This window comes from Salvia hispanica, chromosome 2 (genome assembly GCF_029641045.1).
Source record: "Salvia hispanica isolate PSC_SH4W2 chromosome 2, Shi_PSC_v1, whole genome shotgun sequence".
NCBI lineage: Eukaryota > Viridiplantae > Streptophyta > Magnoliopsida > Lamiales > Lamiaceae > Salvia > Salvia hispanica.
The window spans coordinates 45,341,909-45,361,003 of record NC_142693.1 but is presented as its reverse complement, the minus strand read 5'-3'; the positions used below and the strand labels follow the sequence as shown (position 1 = coordinate 45,361,003).

General features: G+C 35.1%; 1 protein-coding gene across 1 annotated transcript; it reads left to right on the top strand.

The window, feature by feature from the left end:
* Positions 1–2,138: 2,138 nt before the first annotated feature.
* LOC125196522 (glucan endo-1,3-beta-glucosidase 7-like) lies at positions 2,139–4,352 on the top strand. The gene is made up of 5 exons (XM_048095070.2): positions 2,139–2,267; positions 2,348–3,003; positions 3,399–3,713; positions 3,815–4,091; positions 4,161–4,352. The coding sequence occupies exons 1-5, from the start codon at positions 2,207–2,209 to the stop codon at positions 4,190–4,192; spliced, it is 1,341 nt and encodes a 446-aa protein (XP_047951027.1). The 5' UTR covers positions 2,139–2,206; the 3' UTR covers positions 4,193–4,352.
* Positions 4,353–19,095: the final 14,743 nt, after the last annotated feature.

Sequence of the window (19,095 nt, the reverse complement as noted above, 5' to 3'; positions counted from 1 at the left end):
ATCCAATTCCTACTTGTGGGTTGCATGATTTTATCTTATAAATTAGGTCACGTAAAGGTATACATTTATGGTGGTGTATCCATAATTGTGATGCCTATGAAGTAAGTACTTGTATTGGTGGAAGTAGCATAGGATTACACTCATTATTTTGTGGGAAGTCTTAGGTCCCAAGAAGGGTTCTTCTCTCTATACACTTCATTCATTTTCTTCCCTCTCCATCCAAATCCCTTTTAAAGTTTAGTTTTTTAGGCTACACTGACTCACCTATCTTTCATATTATTTTTATTAAAATTTGAGGGTCAAACACTATTTGTGTCATATCTTGGGCATATGGAGGGTTCAATTATAAGAATCATTATCATTTTTACTCCTCTACCTTTTATTTTCTCATACTTTATTTTCTTCACTTTAACTTTTTAAATATCAATTTCTTCAATCCCGTGCAAAGAAGAAGTGGCTTGCTTATGACATGACAAAAAAATATACAAAGATGAAACTCATATTCCACTAAATTTCTTTTTATTTATATATTTTAAAATTTGTGCATAACTCAATATATATTGAACCGCGGAAGTAGCATAAAATGATTACTAGTATATACATACCACTCTATCATATTGTACGAATTAATAGCAATTAGCATATTGATCTATAATGCTTTATTATAATATATTTCAAAAATTAATTAAAAATATTGTTAAACAAATTCAATGAGTATAATATTAGATTAACCAAATTTTCAGTTTTCAATCGAACCTAATATTTTTCAGATTGAAGCTTAATTAATCTATTTGAACATATATTTATTACATCTAATTCTTAAGAGTCGATTGGAGTTTCATTTGATGATTAATTAATTAAGGCAAAACTGAAGTACAATCTTATTGACAATAGTATATTATTACAACTTAATTATATAAATTATTAGTGAGTTTATATAATTAGTGTAAATAAAATAAATATTAACAATAATATTAGTAACAATTCGTAGAGTTTACAAAATAGTAATAATAACTCTTAATATATGTAGCACATAGCAATAAAATGCAAACTATATACATACTAACTCCAAATTTTTCAAAACACAATGTCAACATAGTGTAAAATTTTAAGATTTTGATGTCAATACAATGTCAACACAATGTCAATACAGTGTTAAATTTCGACACTATGTTGATATTTTCTATTGATGTTATTTTGTCATCTGTTGATATTTTCTTACGGTCCAGATCATAGTTTGAAATTTATATTGTATATAGAGTTTGCATTTGATTACATCCATGTATCATATATTGTAATCTATATTAACAATAATAATATTAATTGCTATTATTATAGATTATATCATTGAAAAATATATTATTAATAAAATTCTATGTATAATGTTATATTTCAATAATACCAATTATTTTCACGAAGTACTTCAAATATGCATTCTATATTGTTCAGATATCATTTTAGTTCACTTAAATATAATACTCTCCCCGTTCAAAAAAAATAGAGCAATTTGTGTATGACACGCGTTTTAATGTAGAATTGATAAAGTAAGAGAAAATGGAAAAAAGTAAGAGAAAAAGATAAAAAGTAAGTGAGAAGTAATGTTAATGGAATAATGTGTATGGTTATTATTTGATGAAAACTTTCCATAAATGAATGTGCTCTATTTTTTTTGGACGGCAAAAAATAGTAATTGTGCTCTATTTTTTTGTGCTCTATTATTTGTTGAAAACTTTCCATAATCATAAACTAAAAGAGGTTAAATAAATTAATGAAAATACAAAAAATTATAAAATGAACAAATAAAGAAAAGAAATACTCCCTCCGTCTCCTATTAACTTTCCACTTTTATCATCTTCATTCGTTTTTCATTAATTATCTATTTTCATTTTTTTACTACAAATAAAAAGTAGATCTTATATTCTTCTAACACATTACACTCATATTTTATTATAAAAATATTATACAAAAGTGAGACTTATATTCCATAAACTTCAGATATAAAAATCCAACTACCGAAATGAAATTAAGACAAAAAATTACAATTAAATAGAAAAAGTAATACTGCAGCATTAATGAGATAATCAATATCTAAATGTATTAAAATTACATTTTATGACTTGCCATAACGTGACTCTATAAAAAAAATTGATAGATTTCAACACTCCCTTTCTCTCTCTTCCAATAAAAGAAAAAACAGATTTCCGGCATGGCAGTGTTGCTGCTTTTCTTACTCCTCATCTTCATCTTCACCTTCACTCCACTCTCACGTAAGTTAAATTAGCCTAGTAGGAGTATTTTTGTTTGCTTAATTAATTAAGTAATTTACATTTTCCAATTCCACCTGCAGAATCGCAGTCTTTCCTCGGAGTATACTACGGCCAATTCGCCGACAACCTCCCTCCGCCGGAATCCACCGCAAATCTCCTCAAATCCTCCGCCTTCCAAAAGGTCCGTCTCTCCGGCTCAGACCCGGCCGCGATCAAGGCCCTAGCCAACACCAACATCGCCATCACCATCGGAGCATCCAACTCCGACATTCCGCACCTCGCATCCGACCCGACTTTCGCCCAAAAATGGATCGACACCAACGTCGCCCCGGCCTCCAACATCGTCTCCATCAACGTCGGCTACGAGGTCCTGTCGTACAACGACCGGAATCTGAGGGCGCAGCTGCTGCCGGCGATGCAGAATCTGCACACCGCCCTCGAGTCGGCCGGCCTAGCCGGAGAGATCAAGGTTTCGACCGTCCACTCGATGGCGGTGCTCGGGCGGTCCGACCCGCCCTCGTCGGGCAGCTTCGATCCCGCCATCGAGGATCTGCTCAGGGGAGTGTTGAGCTTCAATAATGCCACCGGGTCGGCCTTCGCGATCAACCCGTACCCGTATTTTGCGTACCGGAGTGACCCGAGCCCAGAGACGCTGGCGTTCTGCTTGTTCTGGCCGAATTCGGGCCGGGTTGATTCCGGGTCCAAGATCAATTACACTAACATGTTTGATGCTCAGGTTAGTTTTACATTTATGATAAAAATGGTACTACTAGTAATAGTTTTAAGTTTTGTTCTACTTTTAATTGGGGGAGTAAATGAAAAAAAAAAGACCTTTGATGATATTTTTCATTTTCTAGTAAAACGTTCAAACTTCATTTTCCAATTATCAAAATTAAAGTTCACACTTATGAATGTAAAAGTTGTAGTTTTATTCCATATCACTGATGAATTTTTCAAATATAATTTGTTTTCAGTTGTTACAGCCAACACACACTAGTGCTACTCAAATAATATTATTTATTTTATTATATAAAAATTATATAAATTATTTATATATTAAAAATTGAATTCTAGCTTTTCATTTTTGAGTTATGGATCCGAAATTGAGTTAGAATGATATTTTGGAAATAGGTGGATGGTGTGAGATGGGCATTGGACAGAATAGGGTTCAAGGGAGTGGAGATAGTTGTTGCGGAGACAGGGTGGCCGTATAGGGGAGACGAGGAAGAGGTCGGTGCGAGCGTGGAAAATGCCAAGGCCTACAATGAGAATTTGATCGCGCACCTCAGGTCCACCATTGGGACTCCTATGATGCCGGGAAGATCAGTCGATATCTATCTCTTCTCTCTGTACGACGAAAATCACAAGCCCGGCCCCACTTCTGAGAGATCCTTCGGCCTCTTTAAGCCCGACTTAACCATGGCTTATGATGTTGGACTTATCCAGGTTAGACTAGACTATTTTCCCTTTTTAATTTACATGCATCATCTTCATTTGGGTGACATATATAAATAAAATAATTATCTTGCTTGTGGTACAACTACAAGACTCCAGCAGCAGCAGCAACCCTGAAACCGAGCAAGGGAAGATGGTGTGTGGGCAAAGCCGGTGTGGGAGATGTTAAAATGCAAGCGAATTTGGACTACGCGTGCGGACAAGGCATAGACTGCAGTCCCATACAGCCAGGAGGAGCATGTTTCGAGCCTGCTACCGTCATTGCTCATGCCAATTATGCCATGAATCTCTTCTTTCATAATTCCGACAAAGATCCTAGTATTACATGTGATTTCGCACAGACAGCCACTCTGTCCTCCACAGATCCGAGTAAGTTCTATATATTCAATTTTGTTTCTTCATCGCCTTTAATAATTTTTTTAACTTTTTTTTGTGCAGGTTATGATAAGTGCATCTATCCAAGTAGCTAAGGGTGCGTTTGATTGCCCAGAGAGTATTGGGTATGATAGGGTGGTTGTACTCAGTTTTTCATGATAGTGCTATATGGCTTATATCTCAGTTCGATGTTTGGTTGCCCTGATAGCACATATCCGACACCGTCCGATAACATATATAGTTTTTGATTTGGCATCCATAAACTACTGATAGCAACGACAATAGACAAATATGCCCTCATACACATTATCTATTAACAATGGATGATTAATTAATTCTAATATCCATATTTTTTAAAATATAAAAAAAATATCCAACAATAATTTAATTTCAATTTTACTTTTACAAACATTATTGTTATTTAACTATTAATTAAATCAAACACACATAGACACACATGTTAATAGACAATGGAGTATTTAAATGTACAACAAAAAAAAAATTAATTAAAAAATTTCTTAGGTTTTCCTAAAACATAATTACGGATGCGCCGCTTTCTTCTTCATCTTCTATCTTTCTCCAAACTTCTGCAATTTTTCTTCTTTCTCAATTTTTTCATGAAGCTTTTTCTAATTTCTTTTCTGTTAATTCCCTTCCTCATTTCTCTTCCATGAACACGAAGTAGCCATAGCGTGGGGTCGACGGAGCTGATGCAGCCTGGGTCGACAACTGAATTTGGGAGGTTCTCGGAGGTATTCATGGACCGGCGGTGGGGTCGGCCGACCCCACGCGACCCCACCTGGGTCCGTCATTGGTGGGTTACCTAAAATCGTTGGCGGCGGTGGGTTACGGTCAATTGGCGATGGCGCTGGAAAACTATAATTTGTGGAACGCCGACGGATGGTTTAACAATTCTGGTGTATTTCGGTGGAGTGAGGAGGAAGGGCAGGCGTGATATGGTCAATGTTCTGATAATCCCACAATCGGGAATGCCGACATAGTTCCTATCGCACATGAAAGCCTGGGTAGACTTATATCAAAAAGTTGGGTAACTATCTTAATTGCAGCCGGGTCGTGATATTTATCCCGGGTCGTCGTGGAGTATATCGTACCAACCAAAAGAAGGATAGAACCTAGATAGGAGCCCTTATCTTGGCCTATCATACCAATCAAACGAGGCCTAAGAGTGAACGAATAATGTTAGTTAGATAACTATGGATTGGACCAAGGATTCTCAACTTTTGTGTGAAGGGACATTGCTTTCATTTTTTCCATTACAAATTTACAAATGTTTATATTAGCGAAAATTTACCCGTACCTGATCCGTTCATTGAATTTGAACGCATAGCTTTCATCAATTATCACGAAACAAGCATAGGCTACCAAACTTTTCTTGATTTATGTATTGTCGGTACAAATTTCACCAATTAATAGTGAAACAAGAAATTGAAATTATTCACTAACGGAGTGGGGTGCATGTACAACATACTTGTATGATAAGGTATTTGAAATCCAAATTTCAATACTCCACCCATCCCAAAATAGATGACACACTTGGAGATTGACACAAGATTTTAGGTGATATTGTTTTGTGCGTTAGGTGGAGAGAGAAAATAGTATATTTATATTAAGATGTCCCGCTTTATATATTTGGAAATAAATCTCTCTCCCCTTTCTCCTCATAAATATATTCAACTATCTTTTTTTCTCGCTCCTTACTTCATCTAACAACTCCTTCTAAAATCACGTATCACTCAAGAATGTGGATATCTTGAGTGAGATGGAGAGAATACTTTATAGATGCATAACATAATACATAAATATTTTTTTTGATTCTAGCTCATAGTATAAAATAATACTCCCTCCGTCCGCGAATATGAATCCCGTTTTTCCATTTTAGTTCGTCTGCAAATAGGAGTCTCAGTTCACTTTTACCATAAATGGTAATATGGTCTTACCTTCCACTAACTCATTCCACTTATATTTCATTTAAAAGTAATATATACAAATGGGACTCCATTTCACTAATTTTTTTTTACATCTACTTTTCTTAATATTTCTTAAAATCCACTATGAGACTTCTAATGGCGGAGGGAAGGAGAGTAGACTATTCATTAAATAGGAATGCCTCTACGTTACTCTCCCCATGATGCATCTGCATGCCTCGTCACCCAAAAATTAAGCCTTTCTTTAAAGATGGTGGAATCTATTGTCTGGCAATGATCGGTAAAAGCTGTCACCTTCCCTTTTTGAACATCTGCCACATGCCCAGTTCTTTATTCGCAATTGAAGCTCAGATATTTGCTAACACTTCTGTCAAAAATAACCATTTTACGGACTCTATTATATATCCCTCCTTTCCATTTTCCATTTTAATTGAACACGAATTTTAAAAAATTATTAATATAAAATGTATTATGAGTCTTTTTTTTTATATACTACTTTCATAATAGCAAAATCTTTTGACAAGTTTGAATCGATTTTTAAAATTAATAAGTTAATAACGATGAATGACATCAACTCACGTGTTATTTTTATTAGGTTGTAAGAATTATCCACCTCATAATTCAGTGGAAAAGTAGGCAAAAATTACTATAATCAAGAATTTTAGGGGGCCAATGGCATACGCACAAACGTAATCGCGAACACTTCTTTGTGATCTTTTATGATTGTACATTATAATTATTATCTAAAGAATAAAGAACGTGAGTGAAAATGAGTTAGTGGAATACGAGATCTACTAATTAAAAAGGTAAAATTTAAGTGAGATAATTAATATGAGACGGATCAAAATAGAAAATTGGGACACATAGTATTCATTTAAATCATAAAGCTTGGTCAAATTTTGGTCTATTTCCAAAATTTTAAAATAGAAATATTAAATCACAAAGTTTCAATTTTTTTTCAATTGTCTCATCCATGCACAAAATATCGTCTTTTAGTGATGTTCAAAACGACATGTTTAATAAGATGAGTATTTTTTCTTGTATTCCTTTATTTCTCTTCTTATTTTATTGTAATATTGTTGTTCTTTATTTTTATGGTTCAATGTATTAAATTTAAGAGTGAACTTACCTCAAAAGTCCCTAACTTTTCGGTTTGTGACACTGGAGGCCCCTAACAAAAAAAATAGCGCCAGAGGACCCTAACGTTAAATATAATCACGAATCATATTTTATCGGACCAAAATACCCCCAGGTCCTAAAAGGGCATTTTTGTCTCTCCATTGTATTGTTGACATGTGATTTCTGCCACATTTTTGTCAGCAACTTCTTATGTAATTTTCTAATAAATTCTAGTACTTTATACGTAATTAAAATTTTGTTATTATTTACATTTTCTAATTTTTTATTTAATATACATATTTATCATTATCTGCATTAATTAATATGAAAATAATAAAATGAGACCCTTTCTTCCTTATAAAACTCATTTTCAGGTATTTTTCGATGTTTTCTATTTCCTCTAATTTTTATTTGTTTTTTTACCTAGATTTATCGATCGATTTTATTTATTATGATAGTGAAATGAGATGAATTAGAGAGTGTGTGTTGCTGTGTAAATTTGAACTTCCCAGATCCAGAGAATCCAAAGAATCCACTAGACACTGGGTCTAGGAACTCAGAGAATCCTCGAGTTACCTGTCGTTGGGCACACAATCACTTCCTTCCCCTTTCAAAACCCTCAACCCGCTATGTTAAGAGATTAGTACAGGGAAGTAGGGATCGAATCCACAGAGACGGATGCGTAAGTAAACATGTTAAAAGACCTGGAAACTATTTTTGGCTGCTGCCACACAATTTTCGGGTTGAGATTTAATTCTTAGACTTGGAAAATGAAATGCTATATCCTAACAACTAGATCTAGGCGAAGATAACAGAACATGCATACTTATGACCAGACGTGCTTGAATTGACTACTAGACCTGGTAAACGACTTCCTATAACTAACCTAGACAGAGGAAAAGCAAAGTGTGGAGACCATTTCCCAAAACAACATGGTACGACAAAAAAGCTGTAAATTAACTAACTAAAGATTTAACTAACAACGACATCATCTTCTCCAAACTTTGATCACGAAATGCAGAGGAAAAACAGAGTAAAACAAAGATCGAAACAGGGTAAACTAAATTAAACCGATTTGTGAAGTGTGAATGTGATTAAGGAGCTGAGGGAACAGGGGAAGAGGTGGAGCTGAGGAGCAGCGGATCAGCTGCACACTTGCACTGGGTAGTTCATGACCGTTGGAGAGTTATGAAGATCAAGAGTTACAGCTGGAGGTTTGTTACACACTTGAGATCTCCCTTGCAATTCAGTTTCTATTGAATCGATTCACATATAAGAATCAACACACACATACACATAGCAATTCGGTTAGATCTCTCATCTCAGTTAGCTCGTTTTTAGGTTCTTGAATAGCATCTTGCGGTTATTGATATTATCAATTGAGAGAGATAAGGTTCGATTGAGAGTTGTTGTATGATCTTGATAGTGAGGTGAATAAAGGATTCGTTTTGTTGTCCGTGGATGTAGATCACATTGATCGAACCACGTAATTGTTTCTTGTGCTTTACATTCATCGCTTCTTGTTGTTTGATTGAGGAAGTTAAATTCCTAACACGATTAATGCGATCAACTATAGAAACTAAAGCAGATCTACTATTACTAGACGAGGTAAACAAGAAAATAGAAATTAAACATTACAACCATGCAAACGTGAACAGATCCAAACACTGGATGCTTCTGTTGGGGAAAACGCAACGAAAATTGCAAAAATAAATAAATCCACAAAAGAATCTATTTAGGTGATTATGTGGATCGATTCAATTTCATGCTTGAACATGTAGAGACATATAATTGCGCAATTAATCACATAATTTAAATTAAATTATGATGTTGAATACTTACAATAATGATTCTCCAAAGAATTGAAGTGGCTTGCTACTTCTCCACGTGTAGATCTTGAAGCTTGATTGTGAATGCAAGACCAAAGATCTTCTAACCTATGACCCTTAACTCTATAGATCTAAATTCCTTGTGGGAGGAATCTTTTAGAAATTATAAGGATCTTTGAAGGAGAAGACAAGAAAACCAAGAACACACAAAGAGGAATTTCAAATTCCTCTATTAGAGAGAGAGGGTTGAAAATTCCAAGTGTGGAGGCTAGGGTTTTGTGTTGTGTTTGTCTCCTCTCCTTACATCCTTATTTATAGAGTTTGTGATGGGCTAGGTTAGGGATCTATGGGTCTTGGATTGGGCCTCCTCAATTGGACCTTCTTTACTAATTAAATTATGACCCATAATTCAATATAAGGCCAATGGAATATTTCTTGTGCCACTATCGAAGAAATACTGACCGCCCATCCAATCCGTGATTACAAGCAATCCGGGTTAACCTCTTTAATATATTATTTCCCGTGTCTAAGACTTTCTATATCCATTAATTAATTTGTAGTCTGCTATAGACTTTAAATTAATTAATATCTTTATATTTCCAAGAGTTTGTCTAGTACGAGATGTATATCAAAATATACTTTTCCTTTTCTATTTATTCTTGGATTAAATCCAAACCGGCCGGGTTTCCGAATAAGAGAACTTCTCTCGAACACCTCTAGGGGATATAGTCAAACCACGCAGGCACACGATTCAATGTAATAATAAAACTGACACCATACTGGTTATTAATTACTACTACCCAAGATATCAGGAATATTGGGTTGCGAAAAACCCGCACCTATTGATAAGTCAAAGCAGCGTATGATTAAATAACGTGTGTCCTATATTATTACAAAGATTAGGAAATATTAAATCTCCAAGACATCGTCTTACAGTAGATAGCAACAAAGACGTGTCTATACTTTAGATCCATTCAATGCTATACCACACCAGTGTCACTAGTCATTCTCAAGGTAAAGACGACTTTCGGATGGACACTTCAACCTTTCACGATAGGTAGCCAATGCCTATCTAGGTTGTGAAAAAGTTTTACTTCTACAAGGTACCGGTTGGGCTGATTTACTACCCAACCTTCAATGTAGAAGACTTAGACTGATTTTACTTTCCGGCGTTTTAATTATATAATTTAATATATAATTAGATACGGTCAATACCCATTAAAGTAAAATACACAGTATGAAGAAAAAATTTATTATTCTCATTAAATGAAGAGTGCTTACAATATACAAGCAATTTATCAAATTCAAAATAAACTCGAAAAATGCTTTTTAGTATATCTGTTCCAACAATCTCCCACTTATACTCAAAACATGCTTTCGAGTATACTACTGCCAATTTTCTTCAATTTCTCCCACTTATAGAGAAAGCAGGTATGAGTCTTTAATGCATCTAACACCTATCCCTTCCATATGACGATTGAACGTCCCACCCGATAGGGCTTTCGTGAAAGGATCATCAAGGTTGTTTTCTGTTGCAATCTTGACTACTTGTATGTCACCTCTCTGTACAATCTCCCGAATGATATGATACTTCCTCTCAATGTGTTTGCTTGCCTTATGGGATCGTGGTTCCTTTGAGTTTGCAACATCTCCAGAGTTATCACAATAGACTGTCATACTCTTTGGCAAACTCTGAATCACACCCAACTCCTTTAGGAAGTTCTTGAGCCAAACAACCTCTTTTGCAGCTTCATCGGACATAATCAGATGCCTTGTAAACTAGAACATACTCTTTAGTCCTCTTCAGGTACTTGAGTATATTCTTCACTGCAGTCCAATGTCCTTGGCCAGGGTTCGACTGATACCTAGCCACCATGCCTACGGCAAAGCATATATCAGGTCGCGTACACAACATAATATACATGAGACTTCTAACTGCCGAAGCATATGGAACCTTTTTCATGTCCTCTATCTCTGCGTGTGTCTTAGGACACATTTCCTTTGATAGATGAATTCCATGTCTGAAAGGAACGAAACCCTTCTTGGAATTCTCCATGCTAAAACGTTGTAGTACAGTATCGATGTAGGATTCTTGAGACAAACACAACATTCTTTTCTTGCGATCTCTGATCACTTTGATTCCTAGAATGTGTCCCGCATCTCCTAAGTCTTTCATCTCAAACTGGGTAGACAACCAGTTTCTTACGGACGACAACATCTCATTATTGTTTCCAATTGGTAAGATGTCATCCACGTAAAGTACCAAGAACACCATATTTGCATCTACAAGGATTAACTAGCTAATGTCACATGTTTGAATATTTTCGAAATATTACTCATGTTTCAATTTTATCATGAATGACATGAAACTATGCAAATTTATATATAAAGATTGAATATTCACATGGTATTAAAAATTTCAATTTGAACTAAATTAAAATTATTATTAAAATATTAATAAATATAAAATCGTCTTAAAGCTAGGCTTATATTAACAAATTAGTTCGATGATATATAATGAAAAATATTTTAAATGTCGGTGTTTCAAGAAAATAATACTGTATCATTTAATTAAAGTATGAAATATTTTTTATTCCGTGTATTATTGATTCAAATTTTAATTCATAAATAACTTCACTTTTCCATATTTTTGTTGTTTCTCCATGATTTTCCTATATGATATAACTGGTATATTGTTACCACTAACTAGAACTAGACGAGTATAAGAATTTTTTTTGTGTACAAATATTGATAAAACTTTAATCACGTATGAAGTATCAGAACTTATTAGGATATCACATAAGAAGTTGCTGACATAAATGTGACAGAATTCATATGTCAACGAATTTGGGGATTGCCAAAAATGCCCTTCAAGCCATTTGGGCATTTTCGTCCGAAAAGTGGCTAAAAAACACGATTCGTGATTATGTTTAACGTTAGGGTCATCTCACGATATTTTTTTTGTTAGGGACCGGCAATGTCACAAACCGAAAATTTAGGGACATTTGAGGTAATTCACTCTAAATTTAAAAACGAAGAAAGTGGGGGGACGATGTTACATGAGGGTTGATCCCTCTTCGGAACACTAACAGACACACACCGAAGCGTGATAGCTTGGTGCGGGATAGCCATGGACAAGCCCATGGTCTGCTAGACTACGCGCCAATTCCTAACTTAAGCAAAGTGATGCACTTTTTATTAGCACTAAATAAACATGCAAGTATACAAAGTATATATAGTATAGGTAAAGGTGAGTACCGGACATCGAACACAGGGAAAACAGACACAAATTGTCTATCCTCTACTAAGCTTCTTTCACTATTTGGAAAACCAAAAGATTTTGAAATTTTGAAAATAAAAACAAGTAAAAGCAAGTAAATCTCAGAGATAAAATATGAGAGATAAGATAATTCCAGGGATGTGCGTTCACAATTATGGTTATACGAATTCCTACTACAATACCCTAGCACAGTTCTTACTTTAGTAGGACGAGTCGCCTAATTTATGCTCATGCGATACTAACGCAGATTACTAACACTAGGGTTGTCAATCCTAGATCCGTAACTCCTAAAAGCTCCTAAGGCCCTTGAAAATTCCTCACTCTCAATTAACAATGTCGAAGGGAAGCTAATTATAGTGTCTACTAAGTGGATCTAACTCGCCAACCTCCTCTCACGATTATGTAGCAAGTTATATTAAATCATCACAGAATGTGTCACTCAAACGTGAAGCATTATACAATTACTTAGGGAAGAAACGAAGTAAGAACAAAATGGATATTAAATAGAAAAATGAATTGTATAACCAAAGTCATTACTAACACATCCCTAGAATCCTATGAATTTAGTTACACATGATAGAATAATCTAAAAACATAGTTTGTAGGGAAATCATAAAGAACATAAGAACTAAAGTAAATAAAATCCAAAGGTTGAATCCTTGTAGCCTTGATCTTCTCTTGATTCCTTCTTCAAATCCTGGCACTATGAAGAACTCTCAAATTTATGTTCTAGATTTATTGGCAAAAAGAAGATCCTTATTGAAGAGGTTTGAGAGGGTATATATAGCTGTAAAATCGTCCCTCAATAAATAAGGCAAAAAATGGCTAAGTTTGATAAATCTTGGGGAGAAAGTAGGTCAAATCGGTGCGCCGCATTTTACCAGCGGGCCACTGCACCTTGGCTGCGGTCTCTGTGGGTTGATCCGTAGCCTCTGCCTCTTGAACAGCGGTCGCTACACTGTGTTCCAACGGTCGCCGGTAATCATCCTGTAGCTTCTGGATCTCTTGGAGCGGTCGTTGTGCACACCCCACAGGTCGTTGGACGTGTTCTTCGTTTCAGCACAAATTTCTCCGGAGCGGACCGCTACTGGCTCAGCGATTGTTGGTCGCCAGCGGTCGCTGGATGAGTTGCAGCGGACCGCTGGACGTCTCGAAAGCTCCAGATTTCCAACTTCGACTTTTAGCTTTTTTTTTAGGCTCGAATTTGCACATTTTTCATAAAACACGTCAAAATACCAAAATAGATAAAACATGCAAATAATGGACTTGTAATGGAACTTTGACACTCAAAACGAACCAAATAAGGGCATTGAATCTGTAACACTTACCCGATTATTTTAATAATCGAATAAATAATGTCACATTTTGGTACAAATCTTGATTTAATAGAAGATCCATTTTTTGAACATATATATATCTTATTTGCCTTTACTTGGCAAACTAGAAAACAGTTATATAATGTCAGTCTAGAACTAGACCTTAAACTTATTCCCATAAGTCTTGTGTATATATTTATACAACATGAATAACTCATAACTATTTACAAAATATACTTATTTAACAAAAGTTTTGGAAGTAAAAGAAACGTTACACTTTCTATACATGCCACCTCTAACTAATTCAAAAGAATCACCCAAATGCAAACGAGTTGGCTAGTGACCTGACTTGAGCAGCTGAACAACAAAAGAGCTAGTCTGACCCTCTAATCTGCAGGGGGTTGAGGAAGGAGTGAGTTTCAACAAGCTCAATAACATATTCAACATTAGAGCCTAATTTCCAGAGTTCAAGTAAACGTTATGCAACCTATACATTTACATGATTATTATTTAAGAAAACACCGCAGAACCAACATCGTCATCTCCATCTCCAGGGATGTATATTTTATATCGGAAATGAACATTAGTAAAATCTTACATTTATGTCGTCCAACTATGATCTAGTGGAGTTTATCAGATTCATAAACAAGTATCAAATTCGTAAATCACATATGAGAATACAAAATAAATTACATAATACCAATAATCGAGTGAAACATAGAATATATAACAATATTATTCGATCACCAATACATATGAAACACCTACGCAGATCACCAACATTTTCACATATTCAAACACGTATAGCCCCTTTAAGTGCTTAGTGATAGACTAGGGTACGCGGACCAGTCAGATGCAAAAACAGATTTGGTCCTGAGGAGGACTCCGCATAGACCACCTCTTTACGGTGCAAGTCAGCCACAGATCATGTATCAGATATCAGATAACAGACGATCCTCGGTTCGGTTATCCAGAAGACGAGTAATCACAGATAATGCAGCACTGCTGCCTATGGCATGCCAATTGTACCCACAGAATACACTCAAGCACGGGGCGTAACACCGTCAAATATACTCATTTTCATCAAATTACTTATTTCCAAAATTTCTAACATAACACATCAATAACTAGTTGCACGCCATATCACAATCAAAGAAATAGATTAAGTTCCAACTCTTTCAATACCATCAGGTACCTAAAATTTCACATATTTCATGTCATAAGCAACATCTATAAATCACATATTATTTCATCAACTAACACGAAATATTCTATAAGCAACAACAGAAACTTAATTCAAGAACTTTAGATCTATCGCAAGAATACTACCTCGAAATCCAAAACGCCTTTGACACATCCTACTCCCTCTCTATGTCATTTCCCGGAAGACTGGGGCAGTCCACTTACAAAAATCATTATAAATTCATTTTAACTCGGTTGAAGTTAGATTTTGGTCACATGGCAGAAGACACATAAAACTATGTTCATTTTACTTGGTTAAGAAAATGAGGTCATTTACTTGGTTAAACTGAAGTCGAAATACGCTGCCAGAACATGACACACTAGCTGTCTCCTTAGTTTCTTTCACTAAACCATGTTTTGAATGTAAAATCTGTTAGAGTTTGTATACTAGAAATCACGTTTCGAGTGATTGAATACTGTAAAACTCTTATTTTATTTTCCAAGGAATAAAACAGATTATTTTTGTCATAATGTTGTTATGTTTTACATTTAATGGATGTTAATGCATGTTTAAATGTATAAGTTAACCTAACAGAGTCTAAGTCTTTGTTTTAGTAGACCGGTTGTGGGCGTCGTCCACTTTAAGGTAACAGGGTTAGTTCTAAACAAAGAAAAAGATGAATTTCACAACCTAGATGGAATTTGACTATCCATCGAGAAAGGTTGCAATGTCAGTCCGCATATTTCTAAGCCTTACTGAAATAAGATGACATTGGTGTGGTATAGCACTGAACGGATCTAACAGCAAGACTTGTCCTTGGGCTATCTACTGAAAGGCGACGTCTTGATAATATTTGTTTCTTAATCAATGTAGGTTAGCATTGAGAATACGGTATTGATTATGCACTACTTTGACTTATCAAATGGTGCGGGTTTTTCGTAACCCAATTATCCTTATATATTCGGTCGTGGTGATCAATATCTAGCGGTGCTAGGATTGCTATTATATTGAATCGTGCGCGAGGAGAGTCTCGTTTGATAATGTCCTCAAGAGGAGTGCGAAACAAGGTTTTATTATTCGGAACCTAGCTAGTTGGAGTTTGATTACTCTATGTATAATAAATAAGCGTTTCATGCTAAGTCCACTCTTGGAATTAATAAGAAGTTAATTAATTAAGTCAATAGCAGACATTAATTAATTAATGGACATTTTAATCTTAAGCACGGGAAATGAAAGTTAAACAGAAACCCGGATTACTTGTAATTTCGGATTTGGATGGGGAGAGTTCAATATTACTTCTGTAGTGGCTGCTCGTAATATTCCAATTATAAGTTATATTAAATTGTGGGTTCAATTTAATTAGTAAAGAGTAAATTGTATGAGCCCATATCCAAAACCTTCCATAGATCCCTGTCTGGGCCCAAAAGGAACTTAATATAAATAGGAGAATAAAGGAGACAGAAATAATGCATTTTTCATTATTGAAATTTTCAAAATTTTCGGCCCTAAGCTGAAGAGAATTTTGAATTCCTCTCTTATTCCAAAAAGGATTTCTTCTCTCTTCTTTATTTAAGTCCTAGTATTCTAGTAAGATCACTCCACACTGATATTGGGATACAGTTCGGGAACCAGAGAGAAGATTTGTGGTCTAGTACTCAAAGCATCACGTGGAGAAGAAGCTAGCCATCTTCAATTCTTTGGAGAATTAATTAGGTATTTATCTACTCCGTAGAAAAGCATGTTTTAGGTTTCAATATTCTAAAAGCATGTTTAATTCAAGTTATGAGCATGATACATGTGATAATTACGCGAATAGGTTTTGTCTAAATAATCTGCTAAATAGATCTGATTATTATGTAATTGATTTATGATGAGCGCTTCCTCTGCCAGTCCCTTCAAAATCATCAACTTTCACATTTAGGGATAGGATGTCCTAAATTATCTTATACCAAAAACACGTCTTCCTTAGAATCTAGGTTTAGAATATGCAAGAAATGTAATTTCTCAAGCCCAATCAATTTAGCAAAGCAAGCCTACAAAGTCATATTGACGAGCTCTATATTGTCCCTAACATTCAAACACCATACTTAAATAATTTCATACTATTCACTCCTCAAAGTAAGTGTAGGAAACTATCAAATCCACCAAAATTGGAACTCAAGCTGTGACGAAAGCATGCTATGAACAATGACTCGTTTACTCCCTTCATCAGACAACCAACGATAAAATTTTGACATCAAACAACTGTTGAAAACACAAAGACCAAATCCTGCTATAATTCCCGCAGGAAGCCATGTTGGCATACTCGGCGCCGTCACTTCGGAGGGCCATAACTTTCTCGTTTGAAGTCAGAATTAAAATCCGAAGATACCGTTGGAAAGGTTTTGACATTAGCTTTCAAACGGTACCTATTTTACTAGGTATTTGTTTATCTAAGATTGTCGGAATCTGGCCGTAAGTCAGCCGTGGCAGAAAAATTATCACACACACTAAACTAAATAAAAACACACCTGTGTGAGGTTACCAATTTCAGCATAACAAGGTAATTATTCTCGAGCCCTGCTATTCTCTGCCCTTCTCAAATAGAAAACCTAGGACTCAGTTTCATTCAATCATATTTTCTAGATCATGTCTAGCAGAGGGTAAATGCAAGTTTTAGTAGATTCTTACCTTAATTTCATAAGTAGTGAATTTGGGTGTTGAACTTTAAGCTTTAAATCCTACTTCCATGGAGATGAGTTGAGAAGGGAGATTGAGATGGTCACCTGGGACAGAGGAGGCCAACGGAGCAGGGACGTCACACCGGAGAGGTAATTACAGTTAAAGGCTCACCTGATGGGAGAGTAGTGACTTGATGAAGATGCTATGTGTGTGTGTGAGGGAGAGAACGATTCCTTCTTTGTTTTCATTTAGAAAATGTGTGCGGTGGAAGGAATGAAAGAGATAAATACTATCTTGATTTAGTCATAGCCAAAAAATCTAGAAGATTCAATATTTTTCTTTCTCCCAACCTTTCCTCTATTCCTTTTTTTTCCTCCTTTGTTTTCATAAATTTCCTTTCCTTTCTTTTTTTTTAGTTAATAAATTTTTGGGACATTATAAAAATAGTGCAAAATCTAAGCGTATTAACTCCCCCAAACTTACATTTTTGTTTGTTTTCAAACAAAACAATAAAGAAACAAAACCAGACGCACAGAATGCACAAAGACCAGACTTCTTTGTTGCCTCAAAGCATGGAAAAAATAGACTAAGCATAAGTTAATGCAATCAAATCAAGCAAGGCTTATTAGTGCACTTTCATTACTAGCTCGTGGAACACTCTCAAATCATGCACTCACATGTGGCAAACTTCCAAAGATGGGATGTATAATAATCTCTCTCTCTCAAAGTGTATAAAGGTAATCTGTATAAGCACTCAAATCATGCATCATGAAAAGTTTACCATAGGCTTGCTCAAAGTCTAATCCCTCCTATATTAGATGTGATTAAGCATCAAAAATCCGAAAGGTTTTTAATTTTTGTTGTAATGTAGACTCTTTGGTAGGAGAGGAATATTTGGTTAAAAAGTGACTCAAAAATAAAAATATCCCAAGTAGAGTAAAATTAACTCCAATTTTCTAACAACCCAATACACTTTTAACACTTATTTTTCTCCTTCAACTCACTTTCCAAACCTTTGATTTTTCTCTATTTTCATTTCTTTTCACAACCTTTCTTTCTTTTTCTTTTTCTTTTCTTTTCCTCTCTCTTTTCATAAGCATCCTTTCTAGATTAAGCACACATTTTTGCATTTTTTTCTATTTCACAACTTGCACTTTTCTATATTTAAGCACACTACTTTTTACAACTTTCCTCCTTATGTCTCCAATTCCTTTACAAAAGATATAAAACTATACTAACCCAAGGAATGTTCCCATTTATTTGGCTTCCAAAGAATATACTTAAAGGCTCAAAGTTGGCTCCAAAGGGAAAAATTTGAGAGGGTCAAAAAATTTGGGTATAAAAGTAGCTAAGAAAAGATGGCCTAACATCCTCCTTCATCAACTTAAATACTATGTAAACTTAGGCAGACTAGGAGCAAGTTCTAGAAACATATACATGCATGCAGATAAATCACACAAGAAAGAATTTAAGGCTCAAATCTCATAAGGTATAAGCATGATTCAAGGCGAACAAGCAATTCACTAATTATGCACCTTTTTCACCAAACCATCAAATCAAAACGTCAAGCCATACTTAATCAAATATGAAAAGAACTTCATATCATTGACAACTCGGTCTAATGTGTCCCTAAATATGCGTGTTTCTAAGATCTTCATGTTATG